Below are 13066 nucleotides of genomic sequence, written 5' to 3'. Positions count from 1 at the left end.
TTTTTTGTGGGGGAGGGTACTGGGGATTGAACTGAGGGGCACTTGACAACTGAGCCATATTCCCAGACCTTTTTTTTGTATTTTATTTAGAGACAGGGTCTCATTGAGTTGTTTAGTCCCTCGCTGTTGCTTTGAACTTATAACCCTATTGCTTCAACCTCCCGAGGATTACAGGTGTACACCACCATGCCCTGTTTGAACTGATTTTTGACAAAGATGTAAAGTCAGTATATTAGAGAATAAAAGATACTCTTCTCAACAAATATTACAGAAGCAATTGGATATCTATCTCTCTATCTGTCTATATATACATATATATATACACACATATATATGTAAATATATATTTACATATATTCATATATATTTACATATATATTCATACACATATATATGAAGAAGGAGGAGGAGGAGGAGAATTTGGTCATAAAGTCTCTCAGTAGATCAAAAAGTATCTGAAAATGAATCACAGCTCTGAATATAAAACCTAAAACTACAAAATTTCAGACAAAAATAGAAAACATTTGTAACCTCGGTTAGCCAAAAAGCTTTCAGATAAAACACAAAAAGCACAATCCACAAAGGAACTGACAAATTGGACTTTTTCAAAACCAAAATACATCTGCTTTTTAGAAGATACTGTTTGGGGAATGGAAAGACAAGTCATAGAGGGGAGAAAGTATTTCCAAATCACACATGAGAGAAAAAGCTTGTACTCAGGCCAGGCACACTTACATACATCTGTAATTCCAGTTACTTGCTTTGGTTAAGGCAAGAGAAAGTCTTAAGCCAAGGAATTAAAGGTCAGTTTGGGCCACAGAGAACCCCTTCTCAAGAAAAACAAACGTGTATCTTGGATAAAAAAATTCTCAAAACTCAGTGGTAAGAAAATAAACTTTAAAATGGGCAAAAAATCTGAACAGACACCTCACTGAAGAAGACATATGTATGGCAGATAAGTAAATGAACAAATTTTCTACTAGTCATTAGGTAAATGTAAATTAAAGCCACAGTGAGATGCCACAGCACACCTCCTAGAATGGGTATAATGTTTTTAAAAAACAAAACAAGTGTCAGAGAAGATATGGTGGAAGTGGAACTCTCAATACAACATTGGGGATGTACAATGGTAAATCCTGTTGAAAAACAGTTTGCTGGTTTTGTAAAAAGTTAAACATATATAGTGATATGATCCAGCCACTCTACTTCTATGTATTTGCCCAAGAGAAATGAGAGCATATGCTCACACCAGGATTTGTATAGGGGTGCTCATAGCACCATCATTTGTAATAGTCAAAAACTAGAAGCAACCCAACGTCCATCAACAGGTGGATGAACTGTGGTAACTATACAATGGAATTCTATTACTCTGCAATAAAATAGAATGAAGTATGCATAACTCAGCACAGAATAGGTGACTCTCTATTATGGTAAGTGAAAAAAAACTAGACAAGAAAGTATATACTGTTTGGTTCCAGTTACACAATATTTTAGAAAATAAAAACTAATAAATAGCAACTAAAGCAGATGAAGGATTGCCTGGAGACAGGAGAGGGAGGGTTAGGAGGTGAGTAGAGGGGAAAAGGGGAAAGGTGGGTGGGTGAAAGGAATTACAAAAGGCCATGAGGAATCTTTTGAGAATTAGGACTATGTTGTTTGTCTTGACTGAGGTGATGAACTTATGCAAGGTATAAATGCCAAAAAGCCCCTCCTCATTTGCTCTTGTCTATGGCTTCAAACTCATGGCCATACTGCCTATCTTATCCGTATTTAAAAACTTAGCAGTAGACCTTGAATACTTATTCCAATGTCTCCTTCCTTACATATACTGGGGTGTATTCTCTGGGAAATTTATACTTTTCTCTCCCTCTGACCTCTTAATCTATTTAATTAGTAATCATCCTGATGACTCAGCTGTGTCACTTTCTCTTGGAGACTTCTCTGATTGTGTCTAATTCTTCACACCCAGCCCTCACTCCCTCCGAGGAATGCTGGTAACACCTTTTTTTTTTTTTTTTTTTTACAAGCATCTCCTCATTCACTAGAACAAGAGCTCCTTGAGGAGAGGTGTCACTATTCGCCCTTGAATTCCTGAAGCCTAGAATTGTACCTATTTATGCTAAGTAATACTAATAAGATTCTTCAATGAACAAATAAAATGACCTTGGTTCATTATCTACAATTAATCTCATGGAGTAGAAAGAACATACCATAGGGTTCAGAAGCCTTGAACTTGATTTTTTGTGTGTGTGCTGATAAGTTGATTTAGACAGGCAAATAACTTACTCATCAGCAACAGAAAGAGATTGAGCCAGATGCCTGCTACAGCCACATTATCCCCAGCATCCTAGGATCCTGTGTTTCAGGCACACAGAACCTCATTTGTTCACAGACCAGCAAGGTGCCAGCAAAACTGGGGTATCCCCTCTGATTCTCTCCTTCTCATAAAGAAGAACCTCTTCTTCTACCTTTTCTGATTTTCCCTTACTCAGACTCTCATTGAATGGAAGGAGATCGGCCAACTTGATAAAGATGTGACTACTTTTAATACATGCAACAATGTCCCCGTGTTCATATAAACCCAGAGAGAATGCTCTTTTATTTACCCTGCCCTAACCTTCACTGTTACTGGCCAGTTATAGATCCTCCCACCCCTTTCAACCATTTTCAGAGGAACTGACACCAACCCACAGTTAAAATCTACCACTCCTAAAACTGTGACTCACGGCTCTATGCAAAAAGTCCCTGACATCAGTTTCCAGGAAACCTCCCCGGTAGCCACGTCTCAGGACCCAACAGCAGGTCATCCTTCAGTTTCCTTACAGAGTAAAGACCTAGAGGTGACAAACCGTCTTGTGGGTTTCTATTCTTTTTTTTTTAATTCATAAAACATTTCATTTCCCAAAAAATTAAATGAAGAAATATATTGTATCTCACATATATGTATGAGTGTAATTTAAAGAAAAAAATTTTATTGATTTAAAAAAAATGACAGTGGAATGCATTACAATTCTTACTACACATATATACCACAATTTTTCATATCTCTGTTTGTATATAAAGTATGTTGACACCCAATTCGTGTCTTCATACATGTACTTTGGATAATGGTGTCCATCACATTCCACCATCCTTGCTAATCCCCTGCCCCCTCCCTTTCCCTCCCACCCCTCTTCCCTATCTAGAATTCATCTATTCCTCCCATGTGTGGGTTTCTATTCTATCCTCCTCTTTTCTTTGACATGGACTTGTAATACCAGCTAATCTAGTCCTAAGCTTCAGTTTAGAAGTAGCTACAGATGGATAGAAACTTCAAGAACCTCTGGCAGTTCTTGCACTCCATTCATTGAATTCAATTTCAGAAGCCAATCTGCAGCTACGGCACACAGCTTTGGTTTTACACAGACCATTATATTTCTGTGCCATTAATATGTTTTTTCATTCAAAAGTCAACAACGCAATAGGGAATGAAAAGAATCCATGGTCAAATAATTTGGGAAATAAACAAGATTAAGCAGAAGTAAAACATAAAATGGGGTTTTTATTCTGAGTAACTTCCTGTATGCTAATGTACATTCTCTAATAAGAGAAAAGCATGCTTGTTTAACTACAACTTATTCTTACATTAAAGATTAATTTTTCCTAACCCTGTGACCTTACAGAGATGCCTGCTCATGTAAGTAGATTGCCATCTCTTCCAGCCTTTGCAGGTATTCTTTGGTGATGATAAAATTCAAGCATTTAATCTGGTCTGGGATTCTGCATGGGCCAGCATGTAGCAAACCCAGGCAGGCAGACTCTGGTGCAGGGTTCTCTAGTTGGGCTGGGCCACTTTCTTTGCCCTAAGGTTGAGCAGTATCAACAGCTGGCTGTGTTCTATAGTCTGGTGAGACCATGGGCTGGATTTTGTTGTCAAGTATGGCTGCTGGCTTCATGCCATAATCATCTTGGGCAGAACTGCAGATCGTCTTCCCTAGCTGGACATTACTGTTTGGAATCTGCATTTGGGCAGAGCCATGTGGTGCAGTTTGAAGGATGGGTGGGATTTCTGGAGTCACCATTCACCCAGGTGGGGTGAACAGGGATGGAGGTCACATTGTACAAATACATGAGGATTTGTGCCTGCCTCTCAGCCTAGGGTAAGTTTCCATAAATCACTGAGGTTTGGGGTAGGGCAGAGTTAGTTGCTCCCTCTGCAGGTAACTGCTGACCTGATGTCGCTTCCTGATCTGCAGAAGACTTAATGTGAGCATCATTGTAACTTATTTGGTGAAGATTACTTATTAATAGGCCAAAGAACATATATTTCATGGATCCCCCTAGCATTGGAATCCAATATATTTAGTTTTTAGTTCTAGTACTGCCATTTATCAGAAAGCTGGCATTGGACAACTTGATTAAAATATCTTACACAGCCTCTTCATCTTTAAAATGGAAATATTACCAAATCTCCTGCCTGATACATGGTTTTGAGGGATAAATGAGGTGGCTCATTACCTCAGTACCTGGTTTAGTAAATACTGACTACAAGATCAAGTTCAGCTGGGCATGGTGGTGCACACCTGTAATCCCAGTGGCTCAGGAGGCTAAGGCAGGAGGATCTCGAGTTCAAAGCCAGCCTCAGCAACTTAGCAAGGCTCTAAGCAACTCAGTGAGACACTGCCTCTAAATAAAATATAAAAAAGGGCTGGGGATGTGGCTCAGTGGCTAAGTATCTCTGGGTTCAATCCCTGGTACCAAAAAAAAAAAAAAAATCAAATTCAGCACTTACCTACCAGTCTATTCCTAAGGACGGTCCTGAGCATTCATTTTTAGGAATGAATCAGGGGTCCAAAAGATCTTTAAAAAATACTTTGCTTATTTTGTTTCTTGGAAATATCTTTTTAAAAATTTTGTTTGCCTTTTGTAAAAAAAATCAAGACAAGGAAAATAAGAAAGAATAAAGGAGAAAAGTGAGGAAAGACAAATCCAGATGATCTTGGAGGCTCACTTCTTCCTGTTTGGGAGCTTCGCAAGATGTTACCAGCAGCTGGGCTGGTACAGCAATCATTAGAATAAGGCCACTCCCTGTGTCAGGAACAACTACCCGGAACACCACACAGCCAATTGAGTAGAGGCTCCCTGCCCTTCTTATCCTAAAAATAAATAGAAGTTTGCATTAGAAGGTCTCTATTATGTAGGCCTATCCAGGATTTCCTCAGGTAAGAATGCCCAGCTTAAGCAAGACTCCTGTGAGAAAGAAATGCCCTTTTTGTAGTAATTCTATCAAAAATTTGATGTACCCAAATCTAATCAAGAGGAAACATCAGAAAAATCCAAACAGAGGGACATACCAGAAAGTAACTGGCCTTTACTCTTCAGGACTATCAATGTCATGAAACATGAAGACAAGCTCAGGGACTGTTTAAGAGACACTGTTAAAGCACCACACCATCAGGAAGTTCTTTACTATAAGGAATATTGACAGGGTAATTGGTGGAATCAGAACAAACTCTATAGATTGTTAATGTATCATATTGGTGTTAGTATCCCAATTTAGATCACTGTAGAGCGGTTATGTGACAGAATGTTTTGTTTGTAGAAATACATACTAAAATACCTAGAAGATGGGCCATCATGCTAGCAATTACCCTCAAATGAGACAGCCAGCGAAGGGTACTGGTGAAGGGGGTTCAGGGAGTCTTCATTCTATTTTTTACAACAAATTTCCTGTAAATCTGAACATTTGTTCAAATAAAAGTTTAAAAAGAGAAAAACAGCATGATGGTGCACACCTATAATCCCAGTGACTCAGGAGGCTGAGGCAGGAGAATCTCAAATTCAAGGCCAGACTCAGCAATTTAGACCCTGTCTCAAAAATTAAAGGGGCCTGGCACAGGGCCACACACCTGTATGTGGCTCGAAAGGCTGAGGCAGGAGGATTGTGAGTTCAAAGCCAGCCTCAGCAAAAGTGAGGCTCTAAGCACTTCAGTGAGACCCTGTCTCTAAGTAAAATACAAAATAGGGCTGGAGATGTGGCTCAATGTCAAGTGTCCCTGAGTTCAATCCCTGGTACCAAAAAAAAAAATTAAAAAGGGCTGGAAATGTGGCTCAGAGGTACAGCACCTCTGAGTTCAATCTCAAGTCTTACACACACACACACACACACACAGTAGGAGTTAAAAAAAGATTACCTAAGGGATTCTGATCTCAAAATCATTACTCTGTGAGTCCCTAATTGTATAAATGCTGCAAATGCATAATAGCTATTTTTAGAAGAATGAACCATAGAAAGACTTTAATGCCTCTATTTGCTCCTGATGTGGAATCAATAATAAGTCATGAATTCAAGTTTTAAAAGATGTGAGGCATCAAAAACATTTGTCATTCTTATTCCTCCATTTAGTTCTTCTGAAATAGAAAAGGTCAAACAAAATTTTGGCAAAGTAAATACATATTAAATATTTTATTTGCTAACATATTGGTTTCAGATTAGATTTTATGATTAAGTTGTATAGTTATGTTGGCTTGTGTTAACGTGTACTGAACTCTTCTTTATGTAAACAAAGAACACAATCAAATAATGCTTGTTTAGGGAGAAATCCCTAAGAAAAGGGAATCTAATACCATATGGAAGAAAGAACATTCCACGGAGACAAAAAAGACATTTTTAAAAGTTAATTAAATAATTTCAACTGAAAAAAAAAAGTCGGTCAGAATATCACAAAAGTTAACATTTATTGGGTTCTCACTATAAGTTAGTTTATTTGAAATTAAATAATCTCTAAATTCCTTGCAAGCACATTCTATCACTTGGAACACAGTACTCTCACCATTCAAAGTGAACGCAGAAATGTGGCATCTTTTCTTTTATGACAATTCTTGGCCACAGTTATCATGATCCTGATGTGACAACTTGGGGAAGAACTCCACCATGTGCCCACGAAGTGGATGAGTATAGAGGAATTGCCTCTGCATCCCAACATAGAGATTTGTGGCCTCCACCGTCAGCACTCACCCACTGACTTTGAAAATGCATTATCTTATTCTTTCCAGAAACTCACTTCCCAACAGCCTTCCCAAATGGACAGACAAACCTCCGGCTGCAGTCCTTCCCTCCTCCGCTCCCTAGAGGCCAGCTCTGCACAGATGCCTGGTTTCTCTGGGTTACTTTGCCTCAGCACTCTGCACCTACAGTGGCAGCTGGTCCTGTGAATTCCCCCCAAAAAGGTGCCCCGTCCATAGGGCCCAGGGCCATCTACACAAAATGGACTCTTGCTGAGTATAAAGTGCTATGGGTTGACTCATCGAGGAACACACATCAAACCACTGTGATCAAATCAACACCGATTCTGGAATGGAAGCTGACAGAAAGAGAATGGTTGTAACCTCACAAAAACCCCACCCTTCCTTCTGATTGTAGGAGAAAATCTAGGTTGAAGAGGAAAACACTTGCCTCTTCACACTCATGTAAAACCACATCCCATCAATACTAGCAGGTGGATGTCTCAGGCATCGGTGTGCCCTAGGCTGACTCAGGATCAGTGCTCGGTGATTTTGTAATCCACTTTCAAGGGCCAAGTAGGAGAAAGGGCTTCACATTTCCTGTGGTCCTGTGACTTACTAGACTGCTCTTTCTCTTGCTTAAGTTCATTTCTTACATGTATGGGGGTCCAACTTCTTTGACTTTGCAGATACAGTGCCTTGGGTCTGTAATGCCATTTTCTCCAGTCTACATAGCAGACCCATACTTCTTTGAAAGTGAACCCCAACAATCACCTCCTCTCTCAGGGAGTCTTTGGCTCACTCTCAAACTCTTCCTATACTTTGTGCACATTCTTCATCCCTTTTAGAAAACAGCACATACTGTTGTGTTTGTGTATTGCTGTGTCTGTCCTCCGTGGTACACTCTTTAAGACTGAACCACATCAATTTTCCTTTTGTGTCCACCAGTGAGCACATGCCAGGCCACTGGTACATTGCAGGATGGGAGGGAATAGGGAGGAAGAAGAGGAGTTGACCAGAGGGCACAAGAAACCAACCACAACCAAGTTTTCCCTTTCTACTTTGTGCCTCTTTGTCAATGGTCAAAGGTGGGGTCACTCAGGTGGTAGTAGTGGTATCTGTGATTGGATGAGTTTTGAAACATTTTCTCTGGGTATAAAGGTACCTTCAGTTTAAAAGATAAACACTCTTAACTGACCCACACAGGAAACACCACAGGAAATCATGCTTCAGTTCAGCCTCTGCTCCCTTTCAACCGCAGTTTCAAAACAGTACAGATTCCGCTCAAGAGTGAGAAAGCAAAACTTCGTTCATCCAGAGGCTAAGACCTCTTTGGCCCAGCTCCTTACACAGTATGATATATCCTATCTCTCAGGAGAGTTCCTTAAGGACAGGGCTGTTGCCAGGCAAATTTGAAATATGCCCCTCCTACCTTGTCCCCTCCTCTGCTCCACCCATACTTTTCAAAGTACAGTGTTGAAATGCCTAATCCCTTATTATTAAGTGAATTAATTTGAAAGCATGGTTTTAAAAAAAATCAAGGCTTTGTAGCCCCTGAAGTACTTTGGGACTTTAACCCTCTGCCCCATCCCAACCCCTTGTTCTTAGATACGTGGATGTGGTCACAAGGGACTTTCCTCTCTCTCCTCCAGGGCATAATCAAATGAGATTCTCACAGGTGTTGGAGGAAGAAAGATCTGATGTAGATTTTTCTGTGGTGACCAGCAGCTGCTATGGTGGTGGTCACAGAAAGTTAGGGCCAAAACTTTGCTGTGTCTTTGAAACTGCATGGGCCCATGAATTGGAAATCAATTGCTATATCAAGTTTTGCAGGTTGCCTTTCATAAGTTTATTTCATGTTATATTTACTAGCATTCATTTTTTATACACTAAGGATAAATTAATGTGGGGGAGCCCTGTAGATCACTATGTTCTTCCCACTCTTTGAAAGCCAACAAAGTGGCCTTTACCTCCTACCATACAGTTACCGAGCACTTTCTGTGTCATAATTTTTAGATATGCTTCTATTTAGTGGCTCTGAGAAATCACAGTGGGAGTCACAGACTTTGAAAATTTCTCAAGTGGAGAAGGTCCACCTCTCCCCGCTGCCTTTCTGAATGGCTCTGGCTATGAATTCTCTCATTTAAAAAAAAAAAAAATTCAAAGACCTACGCACACAGGAAATCTCCCCTAACTTCCTCTCACACAGAAAGCTCCAGGCATTAGAAATTACCACTCAGAATAAGTCATTCAAGTTCTGTAGTAGTTTAATCTAAGGAATGCGCAGGCCCAAATAGATACCAGATGATAGGAACCCAGGTAAGCTGAAGTACTTTTGACCTGATTGCTTTTGAGCTTGCTACTAGGATATTACCCTTCTTTTTTCTTTACTTTCAGTACTAAATATCTGTGAAACCGGAGATTTTAAAGTTAGTAGAGAGGTACGTGGAGCCTCCTAAGGTGATATCCTGACCCGCATAATATGGTTCAGAGCTTTGCTCTCAAACTGGGCTAAAAAGTCATCAGTCTTACCTTTACAAGCTCCGTGCCTCAGTCCTTTATGTCGAGTGTGGAGATTCTGAGATGGCCACGACAAAGCTGATAACACAGATGTCTGGGGCTATTTGTGTAAAAGGGGAAGTGAAGGGAGAAAAAAATATGACCATGCTGTGACGACAGGAAACCCAGATGAGGAGAGGGAGGAAGTGAGGCTGAGTCCGCCCACCCTCTTAGCCTCAGAGGTTCAACCCTTCCCCGGTGGCTTCTTAGAAGCTTCCTCCCACAGCCCACCCTAAAATGGTTTCTGTGAAACAAAGGAGAACCTGAAGGCCAAATTGGTTCAGGCATTAATCTGTGAGTTGTGGATGGTTCTAGAGTGATTGGGGTGATGATTTTTGTCTAGAGAAGAAGAGTGCTTCTCAATCGAGGTGGAACCTCAGGATGACCTGTGTATCGACTCAAGAATCCCTGTTCTTAGACCCACTGGAATTTCCCATCCAGGTGAACTGTGAGCGGAGTGAAACACGAGAAATAATGTTAAGAAAAAAAATTTAGGACTGAGACTTAGTAAGGTCTCTCTGAAGTTACTCTGTTTTCTCCCCCACAGCACCTCCAGTTGGCTTCAGTCTCTAGGCTCCATTTAGATTGGGCACCATCTTCAGACTTCTCTGTTTCAAAAGCGGATCATCCTTATGTGAGGATATTTTCAGGGGCAGTCCCTAGAGCATAATCCGAGGGGCACCAGTAAAAATGATTTGCTTAGCAGAGGGAGCACCAGATTCAGAGCCCAAAGATCTAGGTTTCAGTTCCAGGTTCATCTCTACTAGCCATGAACGAATCTCAACTTCTGGGTCTCAGTTTATTAATAGTAATGTCTAATAATAGTCCTATTAGTTAGTGTTATATCCCCATTTATCGACGAGAAAACACAACTAATAAGACTATTCAACTAAGAAATGGTAAAGCTAAGACTCAAATCCAAGGTTACGGAGAATGTTGTTTAGGAAACACCTTGGCCAGGAGATTTTGAAATATGTGTTACCAATTGTCACTCTGATGGATATGCGAACATGACAACTCTTAGGAAGAAAGGAGGACAGTATAACCTGGGTCCTGAAGGGAGGAAGCAAATACTGAGGCTGGGCTCTGGACTTTCACCCTTTCCCAGTGACAATGAGTCCCAGTAGGAAAAAAGCAAACAGTGAGTTCTGGGTAACAGTGGGTCCCAGAGCCAGAAGATGAACAGTGAGCTCCAGCTGGCTGGGCTCTGGATTTTCATCCCTTCCCAGTAGCAGTGAGTTTCGGAGTTTTGCAACTTTTTTCCTGACTGTCCAAACCCGCACATTCTGCTGAAGTCTCCAATGACTAATTCACCCTTGTTGTAACCTACAAAACACCGACCCCTTCTGTAACCGGTGGCCATTTTCTACCCCCAAAATGAGCCCCTCTGATACCTGACTCTGTGGATTAATAAACAGCATCGCTGAATCCGTTGAAGTCTGCTCCCATCTCAGTTACTTGGGCTTACCCATTCTGCTGCACCAACTGGAATTCTCTTAGATTGAAAAGGCCAAGGGATTTAGCAACAACTCAAGTGTGGGACTCACCAGTTGTGAAACTTAGGACCAATCATCCAGTGCCAATTTCTTCATCTGATAAATGAACAGACAGATGACACTCTCCCCGTGCTTGACTTGGAAGACTTCCTCTGACTCTGTCTTTCAGATTCTGAAGTAGCTGGTTCCTGGGGAAAAACTGAGATAAACAAAGATGAAAAGGTTCTTTACTGCAGAGCTTGACAGTCCCTGGTATTCTGCAAGCAGGGAATATAATAAATGGTTGGTCTGTATGTGTACAACTTAATCTTTTTAGTTAAGCTCCACATACATGTACTTAATGTCTCCGAGGCACTTTAAATCCAGTGTCCGAATGCAGTTCAGTAAACTCAGCCTCTACCCTCCAGCCTGCTCCTACCTGAGGGGCTACCACCTCAGAAAAGCCCAACTAGCCTTTCAGATGCTCAAGCCAGAAAACAGGTGTCCTTTTAAGTCACTCTGTCTCTCACCATCTTCTATCAACCATCAAGTTCTATAAATTATGTCTTTGACTAATTATTTCTTGGAGCAGGCCCCTTTCTCTCCAAACCCACAGACATTACAGTGGCCTTCATCTGTCACCTGGGTTACAGGGTCCCAGCCTCCTTTGAGACAGTGTGGGTATTTTCTCACTCTGCCCCTAGGAGACGAGGCTTCTAAAAGTAAATTTAATTGTGTCCTTCACCAGCTTCAAACTCTTAGCTATCCATCTGGCACATGCCAGTCATCCTAGGAGCTTGGGAAGCTGAGGCAGGAGCATCACAAGTTCAAAGCCAGCCTCAGAACCTTAGGGAGACCCCATCTCAAAACAAAGAATAAAAAGGGCTGAGGATGTGGCTCAGTGGTGAAGATCCACTGGGTTCAATCCCTGGTACCAAAACAAAAAGAAAAAGAAAAAAATTCTCCCAGTTGACCATTCCTTTCCCATCTTACCCCAAGTCCTGCCACACTGGATAACACTGGACCCTCATTCCTTTGAGTTGCTTGAACCAATCAGCCTAGTACTTCTCGTTCTCCACCTCTCCCTTTCTTCCTGCCTATTTCTCTCTGGCTACAAAATATCCTCTCACCTCTTCACCCAAATGATTCCTGCTCATCCACCTTAGTTCCTCTAGAAAGCCCTCCAGAGAGGACCAGGCACTCCTGCTTGCTACATGTCCACATTGCCCACCTTCATTGTTCCGTTGTCCATTTCCCTGCTAAGTCCTGTGTTGCTGTGCCTGTTGAATGCTCTTGCTCATCATTGTACTTTCACTAACCATCATTGTGTCTGGCTCATAGGAGATGCTCTAAAATATTTGAATATCTCCAGGAGATAGAAGTTAGGGTCCAGAGATTTGAGCAGGAGAAGACAGAGGGAGAAAAACAAGTGGAAGGGGCATCCTATGAAGGGGAACTTGTTGTTGAAGGGGCATATTAGGAATATCAAGAAGAATATCTTTTTTAAAATTTTTTTATTTGTTCTACTTAGTTGTACATGACAGCAGAATGCATTTCAATTCATTGTACAAAAATGGAGGGCAACAGTTCAATTCTCTGGTTTTATAGTGTAGACACACACCATTCGGGCAATCATACATGTACCTAGGGTAATGATGTCCATCTCATTCCACCATCTTTCCTATCCACATAACCCCTCCCCACCCTCCCCTTTGCCCAATCCAAAGTTTCTCCATTCTTCCCATGCCACCCCACCATCATAGATCAGCATCCACTCAGAGAGAACATTCAGCCTTTAGTTTTTTGGGATTGGCTTACTTTGCTTAGCATAATATTCTCCAACTCTATCCATTTACCTGCAAATGCCATAATTTTATTCTCTTTTAATGCTGAGTAATATTCCACTGTGTATAAATACCAGAGTTTCTTTATCCATGCATCTATTGATGGACATCTAGGTTGGTTCCACAGTTTAGCTATTGTGAATTCAGCTTCCATAAACACTGGTGCGGCTATGCCACTATAGTATGCTGATTTTAAGTCCTTTG

General features: G+C 41.0%; 1 protein-coding gene across 2 annotated transcripts in view; it reads right to left on the bottom strand.

Annotated features, from left to right (window-relative positions):
• The window catches only part of Cd53 (CD53 molecule), a 21949-nt gene extending 12284 nt beyond the window's left edge, over positions 1 to 9665 (bottom strand). The window contains exons 1-2 of one of the 2 annotated variants that reach the window (XM_015505109.2): positions 9517 to 9610; positions 5334 to 5448 (exon numbers count right to left, since the gene is read on the bottom strand). In XM_015505109.2, the coding sequence (XP_015360595.1) occupies positions 5334 to 5376 (43 nt within the window). In that variant the 5' untranslated portion in view covers positions 5377 to 5448; positions 9517 to 9610. Of the gene's footprint in view, positions 1 to 5333; positions 5449 to 9516 lie in introns of both variants that reach the window. The other variant, XM_015505110.2, reaches the window with a different exon arrangement.
• Between the last annotated feature and the right edge of the window lie 3401 nt (positions 9666 to 13066).

This window comes from Marmota marmota, unplaced genomic scaffold, assembly GCF_001458135.2.
Source record: "Marmota marmota marmota unplaced genomic scaffold, marMar, whole genome shotgun sequence".
In the NCBI taxonomy this organism is placed as follows: Eukaryota; Metazoa; Chordata; class Mammalia; order Rodentia; family Sciuridae; genus Marmota; species Marmota marmota.
This window is presented reverse-complemented; position numbering and strand designations above follow the sequence as displayed.